The 20,165-nt window shown below is 56.9% G+C and overlaps 2 protein-coding genes across 4 annotated transcripts; one reads left to right on the top strand and one right to left on the bottom strand.

Annotated features, from left to right (window-relative positions):
- Positions 1-1,494: 1,494 nt before the first annotated feature.
- On the bottom strand, positions 1,495-5,152 carry RPP25 (ribonuclease P and MRP subunit p25). The gene has a single exon (XM_056346393.1). It carries the CDS (start codon positions 4,348-4,350, stop codon positions 3,634-3,636), a length of 717 nt encoding a protein of 238 aa, XP_056202368.1. The 5' UTR covers positions 4,351-5,152; the 3' UTR covers positions 1,495-3,633.
- A 5,822-nt stretch (positions 5,153-10,974) lies between these two features.
- SCAMP5 (secretory carrier membrane protein 5) lies at positions 10,975-19,176 on the top strand. Of its 3 annotated transcripts, none has more exons than XM_056346395.1 (8): positions 11,073-11,088; positions 11,940-12,080; positions 12,883-12,960; positions 13,266-13,394; positions 15,429-15,585; positions 16,349-16,450; positions 16,667-16,784; positions 16,904-19,176. In XM_056346395.1, the coding sequence occupies exons 3-8, from the start codon at positions 12,954-12,956 to the stop codon at positions 17,096-17,098; spliced, it is 708 nt and encodes a 235-aa protein (XP_056202370.1). In that variant the 5' UTR covers positions 11,073-11,088; positions 11,940-12,080; positions 12,883-12,953; the 3' UTR covers positions 17,099-19,176. The 3 variants fall into 3 exon arrangements, with proteins under 3 accessions (XP_056202369.1, XP_056202370.1, XP_056202371.1); XM_056346396.1 differs by lacking the exon at positions 11,073-11,088 and adding an exon at positions 12,316-12,411; XM_056346394.1 differs by lacking the exon at positions 11,940-12,080 and having other exon boundaries at positions 10,975-11,088.
- Positions 19,177-20,165: the final 989 nt, after the last annotated feature.

The following is a 20,165-nucleotide window of genomic DNA, read 5'->3' as shown; positions in this document are numbered from 1 at the left end:
GCGGCCGTTGTGTGGGTGAGTAATTAAACTCTCCCTGTGAGGGAAGTACATGGAGGTTCGGTGGTCAGTCAGCTGTAGCTGTAGGGTCGACTATCTGGGACCCTTTAAAAGACTCTAAAACGCCCAGAAGAAGCGTGTTTGACGTTTAATCAATCTAGTGCTGCCTACTGAATAGGACTTTCCCAAGAAATGTGATGCATAAACATAAGCGTAGGCTATATAATTCTGCTTGAATGAACGATACAGCATGCATGTTAGGTGGAGTGAGTCCCCCATGCATCCAGCTGTGTGATAAAAGAATACCCACTTCTTCATGCTGCATTAGTGTTCAGGGGTTTCTTATTCCTGATCTTGGTGACATGGCTGCCATTGCCCGTGTGTGGCCTGGCAGCCCTGTTAGCCAAGGTGGTGGAGCATGGCTTGGGGAGGCGAGGGAGGCCCTTCCCTGGCCCTGCCCGCCATGGCTGTGTGCTGCCAGCTCCTGTGAGGGAACAGCACCCGGCTCCTTCCCGTGAGGGGAAAATGGGGGGCCCAGCCCGGCTTTGGCTGCAGCATCCCGCAGCTCTCCAAGGCTTGCTGTGGCTCTGCCCCAGGGCCAGGCCTGGCACCCGGGAAGACAGCCTCCATTGCATCCTTGTGCCCAAACCTCACGGCCCCGGCTGCAGCGTGCTGCCCTCGGCCGCTGCTGTGCCACGTGCTGGCAGGAGGAGAGGGCTGGCCCAGCCACAGCCTGGGCTGCCGCACCGGGCACCGCCGCGCAGGGCACCACCGCGCAGGGCACCGCCATGCAGGGCACCACCACACAGGGCACCGCTGTGCAGGGCACCGCCACACTGGGCACTGCCGCGCAGGGCACCGCTGCACCGGGTACCACCACGCAGGGCATCGCCGTGCAGGGCACCGCTGCACCGGGCATCGCCGCGCAGGGCACTGCAGCGCAGGCCACTGCCACACCGGGCACCACCGTGCAGGGCACTGCCGCGCAGGGCACCACTACGCAGGGCACCACCACGTAGGGCACCGCCGTGCAGGGCACTGCCACACCGGGCACTGCCACGCAGGGCACCGCTGCACAGGGCACCACCATGCAGGGCACTGCCACGCAGGGCACCGCTGCACAGGGCACCACTACGCAGGGCACCGCCGCGCAGGGCACTGCCACACCGGGCACTGCCGCGCAGGGCACCGCTGCACCGGGTACCACCACGCAGGGCATCGCCGTGCAGGGCACCGCTGCACCGGGCATCGCCGCACAGGGCACCACCACGCAGGGCACCGCTGCACCGGGCACTGCTGGGCTTGCAACAGCATCCTGAAAACTGTTTTTTGCAGGCTCCTGGGGTTGTGCCTCAGCAGTGCAGCACAAGATCATTGTGACAATTTTGCTCGCCCCATCTCCTTAGGACCCTGTGGAGCCAGATGTCATCATGCTATTTTAAATGCTTTGTATTTTTGGTTACAGTCTTTTTATTTTTTAACCATTTTCTCATGCAGGAAATACTTGGTCCACAGCTAGCAAAGCAAGGAGTACAAAATCCCCAGGCTCCTGTTGCCTCCAAGATTGGAAACTGCCTGCATATAGAATCAATTAAAAATAATTTTGCGCATTAATGGAATAATGAGAAATGAGTGATTTGGGTTTTTTTCTCTCCTTGCTGGGAGCAATGTCAGACAGCAGCAGTGGGGCAGGGTTGTGGAGGTGAAGGACTGTTAGTTCTCGGCTGTGTGGCTGTGACAGTCTTTAGGCTTCGATCAGAGCATTTACAGAGGGGTTTATGTATTAGCATGATTTTTAGCACATATGGGCTAAGAGCCTGTACCTGGTGCTCTGGCTCGCGTGTAGGGCAGAGGGTTGAACCAGAATGGTGGCTGCACTGGTGAGAGGAGACTGGGGAAGAGCGGTCACTGGATGGGACAGAGCCCAAAGCTTTCTCAGCCCCAAACCACCAAAAAAATAATTTAAAAATTACAATGGAAAATTAATATTCAACTACATAGTGGCAGATAAGTGAAGTGAATCAATCTGCAGCAGGACAGATAAGGGCAAGCCTCTGGCCCGGAGGAACAGCTGCCTGCTGAGGGAGATAACAAGGTCATCACCAAACAAAACAGACCCCTGCTTCCTCCTCCTCGTCGTTCCCCGGTCTCCTTTCATTCCTGCTCCCAGCCAAGCAAAGCACTTGCCAAGCAAGCCCTTGACAAAAGAGGGGACGCTTGTCGTTGCGGAGAGCGGGAGCGAGGTGGGGAGATAACGCGGCTGCAGCCAGAGCATCCCTCCCGGCTGGCTTTTGGGAAGCAAATGCTTATTAATACCAATTTAATTCATCCCACGGTGCCCCTGGGGGCTGCCTGGGCTGGATCGAGGGGAACCAAGTGGATTGGGGCTTGCTCAGCCTCCCATAACCCATCCCCTGCCCTCCCCACATCACCCTGGTCCCTGCTGTGCTGGCCTGAGGGGCTGACACAGGGGCTTTGCCAGGCTCTGCCATGCCAGTGGGGGCCAGGCTGCTGCCAGGGCACATAGGAGACCCCCATCCTGGTCCCATTCCAGAAAGGGACGGGATTTGGCTGGGATCCCTTGTCCTGGATCAGTAGCAGCCCTCACTGTGATCTGTGCCGTGGTCGGCAGCCAAGGTGATCCCCCCATTTTCCCATAGACTTATTTCAACTATTTCTAAAGAGCTTTTATTTTCTGTTCATTTCCCCTTACCCCCTGGAAGAAGCAGGGATTTTGTTCCAAAGGGCTTTCCCAGGGAGCCAGCCCGCGGCAAGGGCTCTGCAGCCGAGCCCACAACCTGCGCCGAGCACCACATCCAGCCACGACAACAACCCACCTAACACTCCCACTGCCCCCAGCTCGTGATGTCAGGGCTTCACCCCAGCTCCAGACTACAAACACCTCCAGGAGAGCAAAGACCAGAATATCTGATGCGGGAAGAAGAAGAAGAAGGGTTGTTTTATTTTCTTCTGCTGTCCCACAGACAGGCAGCGCAGTGCTTGGCTCCGTGGGCACAGGGAGGGAGCAACCCGTCTGCTTGTTTGTGTGTTTTATCGGGGATGAATCATGGTGCTGCGGGGCACTGAGCCCGGCATTAATAAACCTGACAGCTCCTTGCCAGGCGTAATTGCAGCAGTTTTGATAATGAAGGTATTACTCCAACAGGCTTGGGGCAAAACCATCTCTCCTGATGGCTGGTAAATCACAATGGGGAGCGACGATGTGCAGCCACGTTCCCTGGTCCGGCACCGTTCGGTGAACGGCAGCGGGTGCTCTGGCTCCCTGGAGTGACTGCAGAAAGGTGGCTGGTGGTGGCATTGCCTCTGGGTGGCCAAATTTGGGGTCAGCAGCTTGCCCCGACACATTCTCCCCTGCTTCAGTCCATAACCAAGAGCTGGTTAGGTTTAACCCTTTAACCCTCACCCCAAGTACACAAGGTACACCCCCCCCAGCAGCAAGCCCCCATGCACGGGGCTCAGCTGGAGCAGTAGCAGCGAGTGGGGACACGCTGCGGGGGGGCTGCAGCACACTGGTGACCCCGGAGCAAGCATGACACAGGCTTCCCACTGCCTTTATCCACAGCAAAGCAGCTAAAAAAAAATAACCCGGAGTTCCTCCAGCATACAATCGCCTGCCTATATAGAGGGCATACTCCTGCACATATAGCTGGCATACAGCTGGTCGGGGTGGGAGGTGGTGGGGTCAGTGGTGGTGGTCTGGCTGGAGGTCGGTGGTCCCGAGCCCCTCGGGCTGTCAGGTACCTGTACCTGCAACTTCTTGGTCAGCAGCTCCTCACAGGGAGGTGGCAGGGGCCGCTTCAGCCCCTTGGTGGAGGAGCTCGACGTGTCATCTCCTGCCTTGCCGAGCTCTGTCCCCAGCCCGTGCCAGGGCTCCGGGGGCTGGTAGCCTGTCTGGTTGGGATCCAGGGGGTCTCGGGAGAGCAGGATGCAGATGGAGGGGACATTCTTGTGGACAGTCAGGTTCTGCGCTGGGCCACCAGGCAGTGGGTCCTGGTTCTCCCAGACCTCCAGCAAGGTTTTGTAGCGTACCTTGGTGACCTGGTGAAGACCTCCCAGCTTCCGTTTCATGATCTCCACGCAGGTGATGGTCTTGGTGACCGCCCTGCCACAACCACTGAAGACGATCTGCCGGCTGCCCTTCAGCTCCATCTGGGCCATGGCGAAGTTCATCAGGTTCCTGATCTTGCTGCCCTCCTTCACTTTCATCTCCACCACGTCTGGGGGCAGGTCGGTGAAGGGCAGTGGGCTCTCCTCCTCTGACGTCCTCACCTTTCGGAAGTTCTCCATCCTGGACTGGGTAACAGGCTTGGCTGTCCCTCCTTCAGCAGTCATCCTTCACCTCTTCCCGATGGAACTGCTCAGGCTCTTAGCCCCCCAGGACCATGGCAGGCCTGACTCCACTGCCCTCCAGCCCAGCCCGCAGGAGGGCTGAGTTTAACGCTGCATCCCTGGGACCACCAGCCCTTTCCCCTCTGCTCACCTGGGGCTAGCTGTGGAGGAGCTGGCAGTGGGTCGGTGGCTGTGCTGGAGTCTGTCCCCCAGGGGCTGCAAGGTCCCCTGGGTGCCCCCGGTTGCTCCCAGCAGGGACGACAGCCAGCTCTGGCTCCTGGTGATGCTTGAGCTGCTCCGCTCCCACTGCAGCACTTGCTTCTGCTGCTCTTTGCTTCATTCTGGACTTCAGCAGCCCCCAGAGCTGTTCTGTGTAATTAGCAGATCCTCCCCCTCTCCCTCCCCTTCCTCCCCTCCTCCTCCCCTCGCTCTGCCTCCCATCCCAGCACCCAGCTCCTGCCTTCATCCCTGCTCAGTACCCAGAGTTGGGAAAGGCAAAGGGGAGGGCAGGGAGCCCGGGTCCCCATCCGGGAGCATGAAGGCAGGGAAGCAGCGGGCAGGGAAGGGAAGGTGGAAGGCAGAGGGAGAAGCTCACTCTTGCCTTCATCATGCTCCCGGAGTCCTGCCCCCTTAAAGAGAACCTGGTCTCTTCTGTCAGCGCTTGCTCCCCTCAAGGACGCCAACTGCTAACTGCGAATGTCAGCAGAGTGCGGGCAGCTGGCCTCCTGCCTGCCTCCTGCCTGCCTCCCTGGCACCCTCTACCCGGCAGCATCCCCAGAGGGGTAGGGAGTCCTGGCCACGCTGTGCCCGGGGATGGCATGGAGATGCAGGTGGTACTTTGGGAAGTACCGTGGAGCTTGAGCTCAACCCTTATTAGCCATCAGAGAAGCTAGTGGGACGAGCAGCCAGGAGAAATCCTGGCAGATGGCACTGTGGCCATGCCCGACTGCCTGCTGACCAGCTGTGGGGCTGGGGCATGCACCGAGCGGGCTGGGGCTCTGCTCCCCCGGCACCCCACAGCCTCAGCCCTGGCTCTGCCTGCAGGAAAACCTTTCCATCCCAAAAGCCCTGAGGAGCAGATGCCATGGCAGGCCCAGTTTTCATGGGTGATTTCTCTCCCTCCTCCTTCTCCCTCCCCAGCCCTGCTGCTGTCCCAGCCCCTGTCCCTTGCTCTGTGCCACATCCCTACCAAGGAGCTGCCTGCCGTGGGGTCACCATCATATTTACTGGCAGTACATCCCAGGAGATACCTATTGCAGGCCAGAAAATCTCCCCTTTCTGCCCCCAATGCCTTCCCCGAGCAGAGGCGATGTCCCTGCCCCAGGCCGGCCTTCTGCCTCCCCCTGTCACCTGCTCATCCCCTGCCTGCCCCAGCACCCCCAGCCTCCCGCCCCGCTGGCTGGGGGATCATTGCACAGTGGAAAGACATGCCAAGTATTGACTTGCAGTCAAATCTTATTGGCCTCTGGAGGCCCCTGGATTGTTTTCACTCCAAGCCAGGCTTGAAAAAATACATAAATAAATAAATCAATCTGATGCCCATGGAGGTGAAGGCTGTGGCAAGGCAGGATGTGGCCATCCCCTCCCAGACAGGGCAAACCCCCACATCTCTGTGGTCCCCACAGCAGCTTTCTGTGGGTGCTGCTGCCCTAAATGGGGGCAGGTATGGGCCACCCCCTGATCCAGCCACCAGACTGGGGTCCAGGGGGTCTGCAGGTGAGGGGAGGACAGCACCAGTGTGGGATGGGATGCTCCAGCTAAGAGCAGTGCCCCGCTTCATTGGAAAATCCAAGGGATGGAAAGCATCTTTTTCCAACCCAGCTAATGCCCCATGAGGCCCCTTTGGCACAGAGGGGGAAACTGAGGCAGGGCCCACCATGACCCCAGACTCACCCCCAGCACCGGTGGCAGATTCAGGCTTTGAGCACCCCCCAAGTCCCACCCAGCACTCTGCAGTAGCAAGCATGCCTGGTTGCTGTCCTTCCACCATGAATCCCTCACTCATATGGGACAAAACAATGTCATTTCCCCCCCCTTCTGCTTGATGACTACTTGAGGCATCCTTACAGAAGGTGCTTGGCTCCTTCCTCAGGCAGGCAGGGATGGATTAAGCCTCTCAGGGAAACTGCTGCCTTCAAAAGATGCTAAAACCCTAGGAAAATAATCAGGAAAGATTTTAGCAACCATTTGCAGAGTGTGTGCAGTCGAGGGAGCTGAGAAATCCCTCCGAGTCGCTATTCAGGTGTTCAAACAGCCACCACTGGCACAGGAGGGTTACGTGGCCACCGCGGGCTGATGGCACCAAGGCCCCAGGCGAGCCAGTGCTGCTCAGTGCCGAGCCTGCAGCCGGATGAGTCCCTACTGCTGGGTGAGCCACCCAACCCTTCTTTCCTGGCCCAGAACCAGCTCCTGCCTCCTGTGGCCCATTTTTTGTGCCATCAGGGTGCCTTCCCTACCCATCGCATGATGGAAGCAGCAGCAGCTTCTCCCACCCCCCACCTCTAATTGCTGCTTAACAAACTCTGCTTATTGCAGCCTCTGAAATGGAGGCAGACGAGGTGCAATCACAGCCAAGCCTTTCTGCATCCCTCAGAGGGCTGCGGAGGGTGCCCTCCCCCCAAGGCAAAGGCTGCGGCAGGGGGGCATTCATGACAGGGTCTTGCTTTCCCTCTGCAGTGCTTAAAATGTAAATGAAATTCATTATTAGCAACTCCATTGCTAATTGCCATCTGAAGCTATTCATTGGCCTGTCAGCTTATTTGTTGGAGGACAACAGAGTGGATCGGTTATTCCAAGTGAAGGAATAGCTGAAATGAGCTCAGCCGCAGCAAACAACAGGATGGGAGAGGATGGAGAGTGAGAATGGGGGGACAAAGGCACAGACAGCCCTAGCCTGGGGGGGACTGGTTAAAAAAAACATTGGGAAAGATGGGGAGTCATTTAAAATGGAGAAGAGGTAAATGGTAAAGGCAGGAAAGGAAAAGAAATAAGAACAAAGCAATTACACCCTGCGTATTGTCTGTCTGTCCTGAGCATCCACTCCAGTCACAGTGGGACCCAGGGACAGGTTTCTTCCCCCTTTTCCCCACTATGGTTTCTCTCTGAGCATCCCACATCCCAGTGCTATGGGCTGCCAGCACCCTACAGGGCTGGGGGGGGGGGGGGGGGTGTGTCCCCCTTCCCTGCAGGACCCTCTTGCCTGGCTCTGACCCCACAGGAGGTGTAAGTTTGGAAGGGGAGCCGAGAGGGGAGGGCTGGCAGTGGTGGGGATGGAGAGGGCTGCAGGGAATGGCATGGAGCCAGAGCTGACAACAGCCCTAGCCAAGCCTGGAAAAGCGGGGAAAAAGCCCAGAAACATATTCTTAATAGACAGGAGGGCAGCTGGACAGGAGCAGTAACCTGAGCCCCTGTCCTCCACCTGCCCTCTCTGTATTTTCTGTCATCCAAGGCGGCCCTGCATGGGAGTGGGTCGGAAAGTCAAAGCATCTGATACAAGGAAAGTCTCAGCGCCACTCTCCATCTCTGCGTCACATCGGCCCCGGCTCAGGTCTCAGGTGCTCATCACATTGCACTTGGCAGCAGGCTGATGCCCAAGCTGATTGCAGCCCCAGGACAGGGTCGGGGGGTGTACGCAGATGGACCCCCAGCGTGCCACAGCTGCAGGGATCCCCTGCTCTGATCTTAACTAAGGTCCAGGGGCCACTGCTTCCCAGGATCAGCCTCCAGATGATGCAACCTCCAGCTGCCCGGCCTGCAGGGGCTGTCTTGAGATGCTAGAGGAACACTAGGAGTATCCTTTGGTAGCACCAGCTCCCTGCTAAGTGAGCCAGCAAGGGAAGTCCCTTGCTCTTACCATAAACAGAAAATAACAGACAATCCTCGTTTTGAGTGGGGCAGGCAGTAAAAGAAGTTCCTTTGCAAAGCTCCAGCACAGCAAGCATAGGGACATCATAAGGGCCCTGAGGGCTTAATAAACCCTAATGGTCCTGACCAGTCCCACCTGGGACCCCACACCCACACCCTGCCCATGGTGCAGGAACTCTGTTTCAGCTCAACTCAGTCCCAGTCTGAGCTATGATGTAGCTGGTCTCTAGGTCAGTTGTAGCTGTCCTTATGTCTGATCTCTGCTGGTCTGGACTCCAGCCCATGGGCTGACCCCTAGACCCGACCTGTAAATTGACTTCATGGCTTGCCTTTGAAGCTGTTTGTTCGCTGGGAACTTGCTGGTCGACGTGGACTTTTGGTTGAACCTGCCCAGCCTGCCCTGCTTATGTAGTGCAGCATGGGCAGTGAGGTTCTTACCCTGCCCTGGCATCTGCTTGGCTCCCTGGCCGTCCTGACGAGCAAGGGGAGCACACATCCATTTCATTTCTGAATATCTCTTCTTGTAAAGCCTGCAGGCAGATGGAAATGTGGTGGTGGGGCAGCTCTGCGGTTGGCCATCCTCAAAGCCTCAGTGAGATGGGAAGGTGCTGGGGGAGCTGAGGCAGGCAAAGAAGCAGGTTGGGAGCAAATCTGGCTGAGAGAAAGCTCATGAGATGTGAAATAAGGGACGCAAAGAAGTCCCTGTGGTCCTGGGCCCAGGGGAGGGATCTTGCGGCCCATCTGTGGTAAAATTGGGACTGAGCTGAGTCTGCAAAGGCATCTTCCCCAGGGAGTGGGGGTGGGCGCTGTGGCCAGCCCCAGATCCCCGGGGTGCTCAGCGCCTGCAGGCAGGGCAGTGAGGCAGAGCTGGCACAGCACTCCAAGTCTCAGAGCACCCCCGTGAGGTCTCGCACATGGGTGAGCAGTGGTGCTTGGCAAGAGTGGGGATCCACAGCCATGTCTGTCCCCTTCCCCCCTTGCTCTTCATGTTCTTCCCCTTGCTCTGCTGCTGTCATGCAGGGGATGGAGCTGGATGCATAGGGGTCCCACTCTCTGCAGGGGACAACAACTCCAGGTCCAAGACCCAGAAGGTGCTTAGAGTGGACAGCTGGGTCCCCAGATATGGGGTCGTGTGTGGCATGCTATTTTTCCTGCTTCCCTCTATTTTACCATCTGTGAAATGGGCATTTTCCCTGTTTCTGCCAGGTTTCCTTCCTAGCGTTCCCACAGAGCGATGCTGTTCATCTGCCAAGGGTGTTTGGTGACCAGGGCTCACTGGTGTAAAAAGAGATTTAGCTGCTTCCCTGCCCTGCACACATTCCCACAGTGGGATGCTCTCCTCCATGCCCGATAAAGCATGACCGTATGCCGATGCTGGAGGTTGGACCCTGGGAAGGGAGGGTGATTTAATTGTCAAATAAAGCTGTTTCCATGACACTGCACCGACATGCTCACAACCACCGAGGCAGGAGGCCCAAGCGATTTGCACAGGGCTCCTTGTGATGACACTGAGGACAAGGGACCCTGCTTAGAGTCCTCCTCATGTTGGTTGGAGTTCTCAGGCTGATATGGGATTTATGTCCGCTTTAGGAGCTTTTTGTCCCTGTTCTAGCCCACCTGTGAGTTAATCCAGTCCCTTCCCCTGCCCTTTGCATCCCAGCCTTGGCATTGCTGACAAAAGCAATCAAGATATCTTCTGCCCTTTGTGTGGGCCATTAATTAATTACTGCCCGGAGCAGCACTGGGTGTGAGGCAGACCACCATGGGAACCCAGGCAGGGTGGTGGGGACAGTGGCTTCAGGCCTGTCTTGGACAGCGGGAAACTTCCTGCTCTTGGAAGCAGTGATGTGGGATTTTTGACATTCCAGCGAGCAGCCCTGCAGCTGCACGGCTGGGCTGAGAGAGGGAACAACAGCAGCACAGCAGCTCCTCCAGCAGCCCTGGCAGCAGGACTGGTGGCAACCCAGAGGGAGAAATGGCTCCCGTTGTACTGCCAGCACACTTGCTGCAGCGCCTGGGGGTTTTTTAGACTGTTTTCTCATTAAAATACCAACTTCCCTGATGCTGCTTGCAGGCGATGGCTAACAGCCACCTGTGAGCACGGATCCAGTGGGCTTTGCAGGGCACGGGCTACAAAGCCCCCAGGCATGCATAGACATGTGTGAGCTGTGTGTGCCCATTACTGCTGCTGCAGCTCTGTTGTGCTTGGCTAAAGGGTGAGTAAGGTGACTTAAAAAGTAGTAGTAGTCCCAAAGCACTGTGTAATTCTGCGGGGACAGTGCGACAGCAGTGACACAGAGCAGGGCACTGTGGGCAGATACTGGCTCTGCAGGAACCCGGCCAGGAGCACAGGAGGGTGTGGACATGGGGTGCCCTAAATTTGGTCCTGCCGGTGGGACCTGCAGGCTCAGACTTAGCCTCCTGGGTACAGGCAGCCTGCACTGACCCCTGCCTGCTCTGTCCCCCAGAGCCCCTGCCCCATAGAGGGTCTCCCCTGCCCCATAGAGGCTCTCCTCCTATCCACGTGGAGCTTCCCATACCCATGCTCAATAGAGGGTCTGCCCCACGGAGGGATTACTGTACCCCTGCTCCGTAGAGCTCCCCCCCCTCAATAGAGCCCTTCCCACCCATAGAGCCCCCCAACCCTATAGGAGCCCCGCCCCCTTTCGGCGGCCCCGCCCCTCCCCGCCGGCGGCAGCAGGACCCTGGACAGCGGCAGAGGCTGTTCTCGCGAGATCTCGGGGCTGCCCATAGTGGGGCCGGCGGCGGCGCCGCAGTCTCGCGAGATCGCGGCCGCTGCGGCAGGAGCAGCGCCAGGCGGGCGGGCGGCCGCCGCCACCCGCCGCGGGACGGGTCGGGTCACGCCACGCCAGGCGGGTGAGTCCCGGGGCCGGGGGGCGGGCTGCCTCGGGGTGGGGGGGGCGGGCGGATGCTGCCCCCGAGGGGGACGACCGCCTTCTGCACCGACCCCCGGTCTGCACCCCACGCGTTGGGGGGGGAGCTGCGCGACGTGGAGGCGCCCCCGGGGCTGCCCGCACCCGCGTGGGTGCCGATCCCTGCCCGCGGGGACCGGGCGTGAGGCGGGCCGCCGTTGTCCCCTCGCCAGGCAGCTGCGGGAGGCCCGCGCCCGGTTTCGGGGCGGGGGGGACGGGAGGCGTGCGTGGGGCACGGAGCCCTTGGCCCGTGGAAACCCCCGGGGGGCGATGGGCGCCGCGGCCGAGCCCTGCTTGCCCTCCCCACCACCCCCGAGCAGCACGCGGGGGGCTGGCACCCCAGGCACGGAGAGGGTGCTGGGGTTTCCCCTCGGGGTTACCGTCCCCCCCATTGCATTGCAGTAGCCCCCCCCACCCCCCCACCCCCCCGGTTCGCAAGCCCTCCCCATATTGTAAAAGCCCCCCTCGGACAGCAGCCCTCCCCCAGTTCTGCGGCAGCCCCCCCAGCTTGGCCAGCCCCCTTTGTTTTGGCCAAGGTGCTGCAGTGCCGGAGCAGGTGTCGTGCCGGGGGGCACACCCGGCCGCATGTCCCCGCTCCCGGCACGTGTGCGGGGGCCGTGTCACCCAGCCCTGCCGCGAGACGTCACCGCGCAGGCAGGCGGCTCGTATTTATAGCGCCCAGGGGATGGAGTCATCCGTGGGCTGCCATCGGATGTTGGGAGACGGTATGCCGGTGAGCCACGCGAGTCTGCTTTGCCTGGCCGGTGTCTGGCATTGGGTGATGGTTTTGCCCAGGCAGGGACCCTCAAACCCTCCGGAAAGCCCAAAGCGTTGACCCCTGGGACCCCCATCATGAGAGACACGTTTGCTGCTGCCATTCCTCTGCCCGAGGTTGCCTGGGAGAGGGCAAAACCTGGAGGCAGAGCTAGCAGGCAGGTGAGGATATGCAGAGTGGCTGTCTTCACGCTTATATTTAAAACTTCAGCTCTTAATTTTTGCTTTAATTTTGCTTAATTTTCACTGCATGAGTATGGCATGGTCTGGGACTGTCCTGGGATGCTAAGCTCCCCACCTCTCCCACCTGCAAGGTGCCAAGTGATGTGACTAATCATTAAGCCAGCACTCAGGTGACTCATTAGTGACAATCACAACTGATTTTTTTTTTTTCCAGCTGATATTTTCAGCCAATTTCCCTGCTCCCTTTTGGCCTGGTTTCTGGCTTAGGCTTGCAGAGATGGGAGCTGCGATGCCATCAGGATGCAGCCAGGTAGTTCCCTGTGCTGGAGCTCTTTGCAAAAACAAAAATGAAAAAAAAAAAAAGTTTTGGGACAGGTAATAAACCTGAGGATTTCAAACTGTCCACAGCTGCCCCATTGCTCAGGGGGCCATGTCCCTTCCCCTGCCATCCAGCCTGGTCCCTCTTCTGGGGCTGGATGTAGGTCAGTTGGGAGTGGGAGGCTAAGCCCGTGCTCTGCCTCACATCACTGGATCTTCTCTTAATCTTCTGCCTTAACTGGTGCATAAGCCTCGGGCCGTAGGAGCTGGGATTTATTCTGCTACCAGCCAGGTGCCAGCGGTAAGCCTGGATGTGTGAATAGTGTAGAGCGTCCGTGTAAATAAAGCAAACTGCTTTCTTATAGCACTGTCCTTGAACTATTTTGGAGTGGGGAGGAAGGTGAAGGCTCTTCAGGGAGGTACCTGACCACTTCGTATCACTTTTTCTCTTGTTTTCCTCCAGCTTTGATAAAGCTGCTGGGTTTTTTCCCCCCTACTTTTCCTGCGGAACGGAAAGGCTGAGCGTGTGCCGGCATGGCAGGTATTGGGGGGTCCATGGTGGGGCTGCTCCTTGCCTCTGAAGCCCATCTGGGATGTTACTGGCCATAATATCACATTATTAGTCCCCAATGGGGTTGCAGGTGTCCACACTTGCAGGATCCATGTGGCCAGTGGGGGCTAAATTTGTCTTGATGCTTTTCTGTGGGTTGGTGGTGGTAACAAGGGGAAATCCTTAATTCCTGCATGAAACTCAATTCCTGGGGCTGAACAAGAATAATTAGGAAGCCTCTTGACCTATGTGCAGCTCTGTGCAGTGCCCAATGCTGGTGAAACTTTTTATTGCAGAAAAAGTGAACAACTTCCCTCCCCTGCCGAAGTTCATCCCCTTGAAGCCATGTTTCTACCAGGACTTCGATGCGGAGATCCCACCGCAGCACCGTACCATGGCCAAACGGCTTTACTACCTCTGGATGCGTGAGTCGCTGGGCGGGGAAGGGCTGGGGCAGGTTTGCATTCGCCTCTCTGAAGGCAGCTGCTCTGGAAGTCATGGGCTGAAAGAGCAGAGCAAGATCAGAGGAAGTCCTTCTGCCCCTCCAGGCCTTGGTGTCTCCTGTTCAAACTCCTCAGGCATGGGACATGGGCTGCAGCATCCCTTGGGTTTCAGCCCTACCAGCTCCAGGAGGCTGGAGCTGGCTTAGTGTCCAAGGGCCATCGGTGGTGACCCTGACATCCCACTGGAGTCCACTGCGAGGAGACAGCTCTGAACCCGCACCTCCTCCTCCTCCGAAAGGATTTACTCCCCTCTCCATCTCGCTCAGCTGCTGGCCTTGTGCCCCAGGAGAGGAGAGGTGCCAACCTTCCGCTGGCTTTGTTTGGTGGCTGGGCAGGGGAAGGGCTTTCTCTGCCACCCCAAGCTCCTTGCAAGTCCTTCGGCAGCGGCCCAAGGCCAAGATGCTGCTTGGACTGGAGGGCTGGTGTGCCTGCTCCCCAAAATGTGGGAGCCCAAGGCTTCCCTCAAAGGTCCTGCTTGTTCCTCTTGCATGCCTCTGTGTGCCGTGCTGTGCTAACAGGGCTGTTGCCATCTTCTAACTCTTAAAACTAGCCTGGATCTCTCTTCCTTACCAGCCCCAGGTGGGGAGAAGAGCCAGAGGGACAGATCACACCCTGCCATACGTGGAAATGTGCGTGGTTCAGGGCAAGCTGGCACCGTTTTATTTCTTTTTAGAAGAACTTAGTTCCTTAATAGGTGTTTTCCCTGAACGCTGGGAGCATCAGTGCCCAGGGAGTGCCTTGTACTTCGGAGGCAGGTTACGAGCTGAGCTGGCAGCAGAGAGGTCGGGTGCTTCTGCTCTCAGCACAGCACCAGGCTGGCACCCCTGGGGTGGTGCCTCGCTCCGGCTTTTGGGGGCTGCGTCCCATTGGGAAGGTGACCCTGGGGTAACTTCCCCCATCGTGTCAGGAGGGTTAGCATAGCTTGCCTATGAAAGGGGAAGAAAATAAAGCTGTGCTTCCCTGGGGAAGCTGTCTTGGGGCTGTTCAACTCCCTCCCCATCCCCATCTGGCTGTTCTCGCTCTTAATTTAATAGAGCTCAGTTCTTGCTCCAGCCTCTCCCACAGCACAAGCACCAGTGCTCTGAGCCAGTCGCCTGTGTCTTGGTTTCTGTCTCTGGAGCTCCTCTCTGGATTGTTTTCTCCCCAGCTCCCCCGCAAACACCCAGCCACACGCGAGGCTGAAAAGTTCCCTCATGTCCTTGGGGGCTCCGGGAGCAGCGAGTGCCCGGTCAGCCCAGCCGACTGAGCTGTCTTTCTTGCCAGCTGCAGCTCTCTTGCAGGCAGTGGTGGGAGGGTTTTAATTCTCGTTGAAATAATGAATCATTCTCAAAAATCAGAGGCGTCAGAATGCAGATGAGCCTCCTCTGCTTTGTCCTGTGTCTGCTAAGCTGGGCTTCATAGTAATAGCCCTTGTATTGTGTAACCCCAAGCAGGGGTGGGAGAAACAAACACGCACCCCCCTGAACTGGCGAGGCGGGGGCCAGGAGTTCAGGACTTCAGCTCTCAGTGATGCTCGGGGAGCACTAGCACAAGCTCCTTCTGCAAAACTGTAGCTGGAGACAAGTGAGGAAGCTTCACTTTGATTCCTCCAGTTTTCTTCTGTTGGTGGAAATGTGCCCCGGCTTGCTGCTAGCAGGAGGATGTGGCTCTTCCCTGTCCTCAGAGCCCCATGAGCCCTGGACCTGCTTAAGACATTACAACTCTGAGTGATATATTTTTATTTTTTTTTCCTCTTGCTCCTCAGCTGAGGTTAGACCTCCTTTGGCTGAGCCAGCCTGGCGACGCTCTCCAGACTCAGCCGGCTTAAGGGCATTCTGGCTAGGGTAACACACTGCTGGCCAAACCCGCTGGAGGTCAGCCCCGCATGGGCATCCCTGGGGTTGGGGTCTCATATTGCACTGACGTCCTTGCGTACACGCTACTCTGCTCCCTCTGTGTGTGTGTGTGTGTTTGCAGTGAACAGCATCACCTTGGCGGTGAATCTCGTTGGCTGCCTCGCATGGCTGATTGGAGGCGGTGGAGCTGTTAATTTTGGACTGGCAATTCTCTGGCTCATTCTCTTTACGCCCTGCTCCTATGTCTGCTGGTTTAGACCTATTTACAAAGCTTTCAAGTAAGTGGTCACACCTGAGCCTGGCTTCTCATGTTTTTTGGTTTGGGTTTTTTTTTTTCCCCTAAATGGTTAGTGCTTAGCTTGGGGCACTGCCTGAATATTTGGGGGAATTTCCGCTCTTTCCATCTAGCCCTTTAACTTTCTAACCTTCAAAGCAAGAATTTGGAATTTCCTGAGGGCCAAAGCCCCAACCATGTGATACAAAGACGCCCTACGTGAGCCTCTGTGCAGCGTTGGGGGGATCGGTGAGGATGCAATGGGGGTGCCACCTTTCCCTCCCTTCCTGCCCATCCTTGAGGCTTCTTTTGTATTTTTCCACAAGTCCTCGAGGTGCTTGTATGGATTATCCGTGCTGCTGAGGTCACTCCCCAGTGCAGTGTCCCCAGATCTAGAAAACTGGGGACATATTTATTCGCGGTGGGGGACAGTTGAGTTTCATGGTAGGGTAGCATGAGCTGAGAGCTGTGTCCGAACACAGATGCCCTCTCGCCTGATGCGCAGAGCTGGCTGAGCCATGGGGAGGGTCTGATGCCCCGTGGCTTTCCCAGGTGCCCCTTCACTACCTTCAGCCTCCCGCAGTTTCTCCCTTGCCTTTAGTTTTTCTCTGATGCCTGCTGTCTGCAGGCAGCTCCGCTTCTCACCACCCTCTCACTAAACCACAGCCACTTCTGCCCTGAAAGAGTCCGAGATGTGGGAGCATCTCCTTTCCCTTGCAGAGCAGCAGGGGTGGAGAGGTACGGAGTGACTGAGCGTTCTTTTGCAGGACAGACAGTTCCTTCAGCTTCATGGCCTTCTTCTTCACCTTCATGGCCCAGCTGGTGATCAGCATTATCCAGGCGGTGGGAATCCCTGGCTGGGGTGTCTGGTAAGAAAGATGCTGCTCTTGTGTTGGGTGCAGGGACAATCACCATTGTGCCGGTGCTGTGGCCTCTGGGTGTTTTAAAGTCCTCAGTGCTTTAGTAGCTTCTCACCTTGGGGAAGATGGTTTGAGGAGCTGGGAGGGATGCTGGCAGGCTGCGGTGTGCAGAGCCAGCCGGGAAAGCCCCCAAGCTGCTGAATGGTTGTTTTGATCTCCTTGCAGTGGCTGGATTGCAGCGATTTCCTTCTTTGGGACCAATGTGGGGTCAGCCGTGGTGATGCTGATCCCCACCGTCCTGTTCACAGGGATGGCAGTCTTCTCCTTCATCGCTCTCACTATGGTACAGGGGGAGAGAGGGGTGCTGCGTTGCTTCAGGGAGCCCTCGCTGCTACCCTGGACGGTCAGTGTGAGCTGCAGTTGCTCAGTGCCTCTGGATTTTCTCTTTCCAACCTGCTACAGGTGCATAAGTTTTACCGGGGGAGTGGTGGGAGCTTCAGCAAAGCTCAGGAGGAGTGGACCACGGGGGCATGGAAGAACCCCCACGTCCAGCAGGCAGCACAGAACGCGGCCATGGGGGCGGCGCAGGGGGCCATGATGCAGCACGAGACGCAGTACTCGGCCACCCCAAACTACACCTACTCCAACGAGATGTGAGCAGCAGGACTTTGTCCTCTGGCGAAAGATCTGGGGGGGAAGGGAGGAGGAGGAGGAAGAAGGCTGGGCCGAGTTTCTGCAGCTATTTCAGAAAGTCGGAGTGTACCATAACAGTTCTTTTCCCATTCTTTGTAACGAGATCATTTTGGATTTTTTCCCCCCCCCCATCCTCCATTATTGTCTTGAGCTCTTTTATTTTTCTCCTTTATTTTTCATTTTGAAGAGGCCATGAGTTGACCTGCAGGGCTCTTGTTGTGCGTGGTAGTAAGTGTACATTCACGTGTCTTCTTTTTCCCTGTGAAACAGTGTACGGTGGTGGTTTTTTAATTACTGTGGTGATAGGTGTATGTTAGAACTACATCAGCCAAAAGCACCCCCACACCCCCATCCCCAAAAGGGAAAGAGAAAAATAGCAACCAGCACCCATCTCCCCTCTTGGAATAAGCCGTGAACCACAGTAAACCACAGGTTTACGACATGCGTGAGTTTTCTCTTTCAGTTGGTAGTGTCCAGCCACTTGCCACTGTCTCAACAAGGGCAAGCAGTCCTGGGAATTCTCCCTTTTCTTTTGCTTTTTAACTAGCAGGTGGCTGGCTGATTTAGCGTTTTAAAAAAAAAGATGGGGGGGGGGGGCAGGCGGGAGGGAAAGAAACCCTCAGTGCTGCTGTTGATAATGCTGGAAGCCAAGAGATTCCTAATCTACACCCTGGCTCAGGATCTACAACTTCTCTCAGTGTGTGGTATTGTAAATGAGTAGTTTACATTTTGACGTGGAAGACCAGTATTTGTGCGTGGCCGTGGGCAGGAGCCCCGGTGCACTGTGTGTGTGTGCGCGTGCGTGTGCATGTGTTGGGGAGCAAGGACAGGGTTTCCCTGTGGATACAACCATCCGGTTCCAGATTCTGCATCCTGAGTCTGGTGTTTTTTGTTTTTTTTTTTTAAAGGCTTCTATTTTGAAAAGCAGCTATAAAATTGGCAGTGTTTCTCAGAGGACCTATTCTCCAGGTCAAATCTTGCCACTCTGTATGCAAGCACATACAACCAGTCTCACTGACTATGTAAATAGTGAGGCCAAGATCTGTCCCCGTTAGCTTTTGAGCTAATTTAAGGCTCTTTAGGAAACCTCCAGGCTGGTGGGAAGGTTTCCTGCTCACTTGCACTTCTAAAAACCGCAGTGAAACGTGGCCGTGGGTTTTCCTGGTGCAGAAATCCCTGCTCCTGTCAGCCCCGAGTCCTTGCCCAGTTAGGGGATGTTGGGCTTTAAATAAATGATCTTGCACCTTCGTGGGGAGCAGCTGAGCTCAGACTGACACCTCTTTGGCTGTGGCAGCAGGGGAAGGTGACCAGCAGACCCTGGAAAAGATTGGTTTGTAAATGGGAGCTGACAGGACAGTGCAGGGCAGCAGTAGGGAAATCTCCTTCCCAGGGACGCTTTTCAGACTCTAAATGCACTTTAAATAGGCCAATTTTTTCTCTCCAAGTCCTAGATAAGCAGCCCAAACAGAATCTGATCCAGCCCCTTGGCTCAAATATCTCCTCTCTGCTGCAGGCAACAAGCTTAGTGTGCCACCGCTCATGCCCACAGCTAGCCAGAGCTGTGCGAGTCCCCAGCCCTTCGCGCCCCATCCCTCTAGCTGTCTGGTGATGCTTGTATGTGACTCCTAGCCACGAGAATCACCCCAAGGAGGAACTTCTCTTTCCCAGCAAAGCACACCAAGAATAGTTTCCTTTTTAAGGGTATCACTTCAGTCATTCTGCAGTAGACAGTCGTCTCTTGACAAGACTAAAATGCAATTAATGATAAAATGCCTGTCTGTGTGTGTGTATATATATATGTATAAAATGTAAGGAGAAAAGTAATCCTTTGCTGACCCTATTATGTACTTAATCAGGTTTAATTATTGTGCAATTCATTTACAGCTAGCCTAAAACTGACTATGCCAAATCACATGCTCTGTCATCCATGTCTGAGAAATGATGAATTACGTGACTTCACCTTTTGCATTTATAATAAGATGCGTAAATAATAACTGTAACAAGCTGTAACTTACAGACATTGCTTCAGCATCTAACCCTCCTCTCCAGTGTGTCTCCTAAACGTGTGAGTGTCAGTGCTGACCACTGAAACATGCCCCTGTGGTTCCAGCCCTCCTGCCCCGCCAGTGGAAGCTGGGCAGGACACCAATCTGTGACGGCTTTGGGTGGGGGCTGCCGCAGTTGTGATCGAAGGACAGTACCGCTGGAGCCCACAGGAGCCCACAGGGTGGGAGAGCTGGTGCGTGGGTGTTTCTGCAGCTGGGTGAGGAGGCAGCTCCAGACTAGAGAATGCTTGCTTGGGGTTTTACAGAGGTCCCACATTGCCTTCCACATCCCGCAGCTGGTGAGGCAAAGCCCTCTGCCTCTTGCCTTGCTGCTTATTTGTAGCTGACAACATCAGAGGGATGCCCAGGGAGCTGCTGCTTTTAAGCCGTATCTGGAAACCGTTGGGGACTGCCTGGCAAGCGCTGCCCCAGATCTGTCGTGCTTCTGCTTCAGACAATAAACAGGCAGCCCCTTAACTGCCTTCCCCCTGGCACTGCCCTGCGGCTGCCCTGAATCCTGTCCGAAAGGTTTCAGTCCTGCTCTGTAACCCCTCCCTGGGCTCCCCTGTCACCGAGAGCTCCCCACCTCCTGTGGGGATCCGGGGGTGGCCGGAGGCCCTGCGCCCCTCGGATACTCTCCTCAGCCCTGTCCATCCTGCCTCCCCATTTCCCCCCTAGCAGCACGTCTTCTGGTGCCCTCGGCCGTCTCTCTCTGCCCTGAGCCAAGCTCCTCGCTCCAACACCTTTCTGAGGAGCCCGCAGCCGCCTGCCGGCCCTCGCAGCGATGCCGGGCGCTGCGGAGCGGCTGTTGCTGGGGGACCGAGGGGCGCCAGCACCCCCGGTGCCCGCCCGCCTCGGGCAGCCTGAGGCGCCGCCAGCGGAGCCGGCCCAACGCAGCGCTGCGGCGGCTGGCGGGGCCGGAGGGGCAGGGCCCGGGGCGGCGGGCAGGGCCCGGGGCGGGCCGGGGGCGCAGAGGGCCGCGGCCG

This window comes from Falco biarmicus, chromosome 7 (assembly GCF_023638135.1).
Source record: "Falco biarmicus isolate bFalBia1 chromosome 7, bFalBia1.pri, whole genome shotgun sequence".
Classification (NCBI taxonomy): domain Eukaryota; kingdom Metazoa; phylum Chordata; class Aves; order Falconiformes; family Falconidae; genus Falco; species Falco biarmicus.
This window is presented reverse-complemented; position numbering and strand designations above follow the sequence as displayed.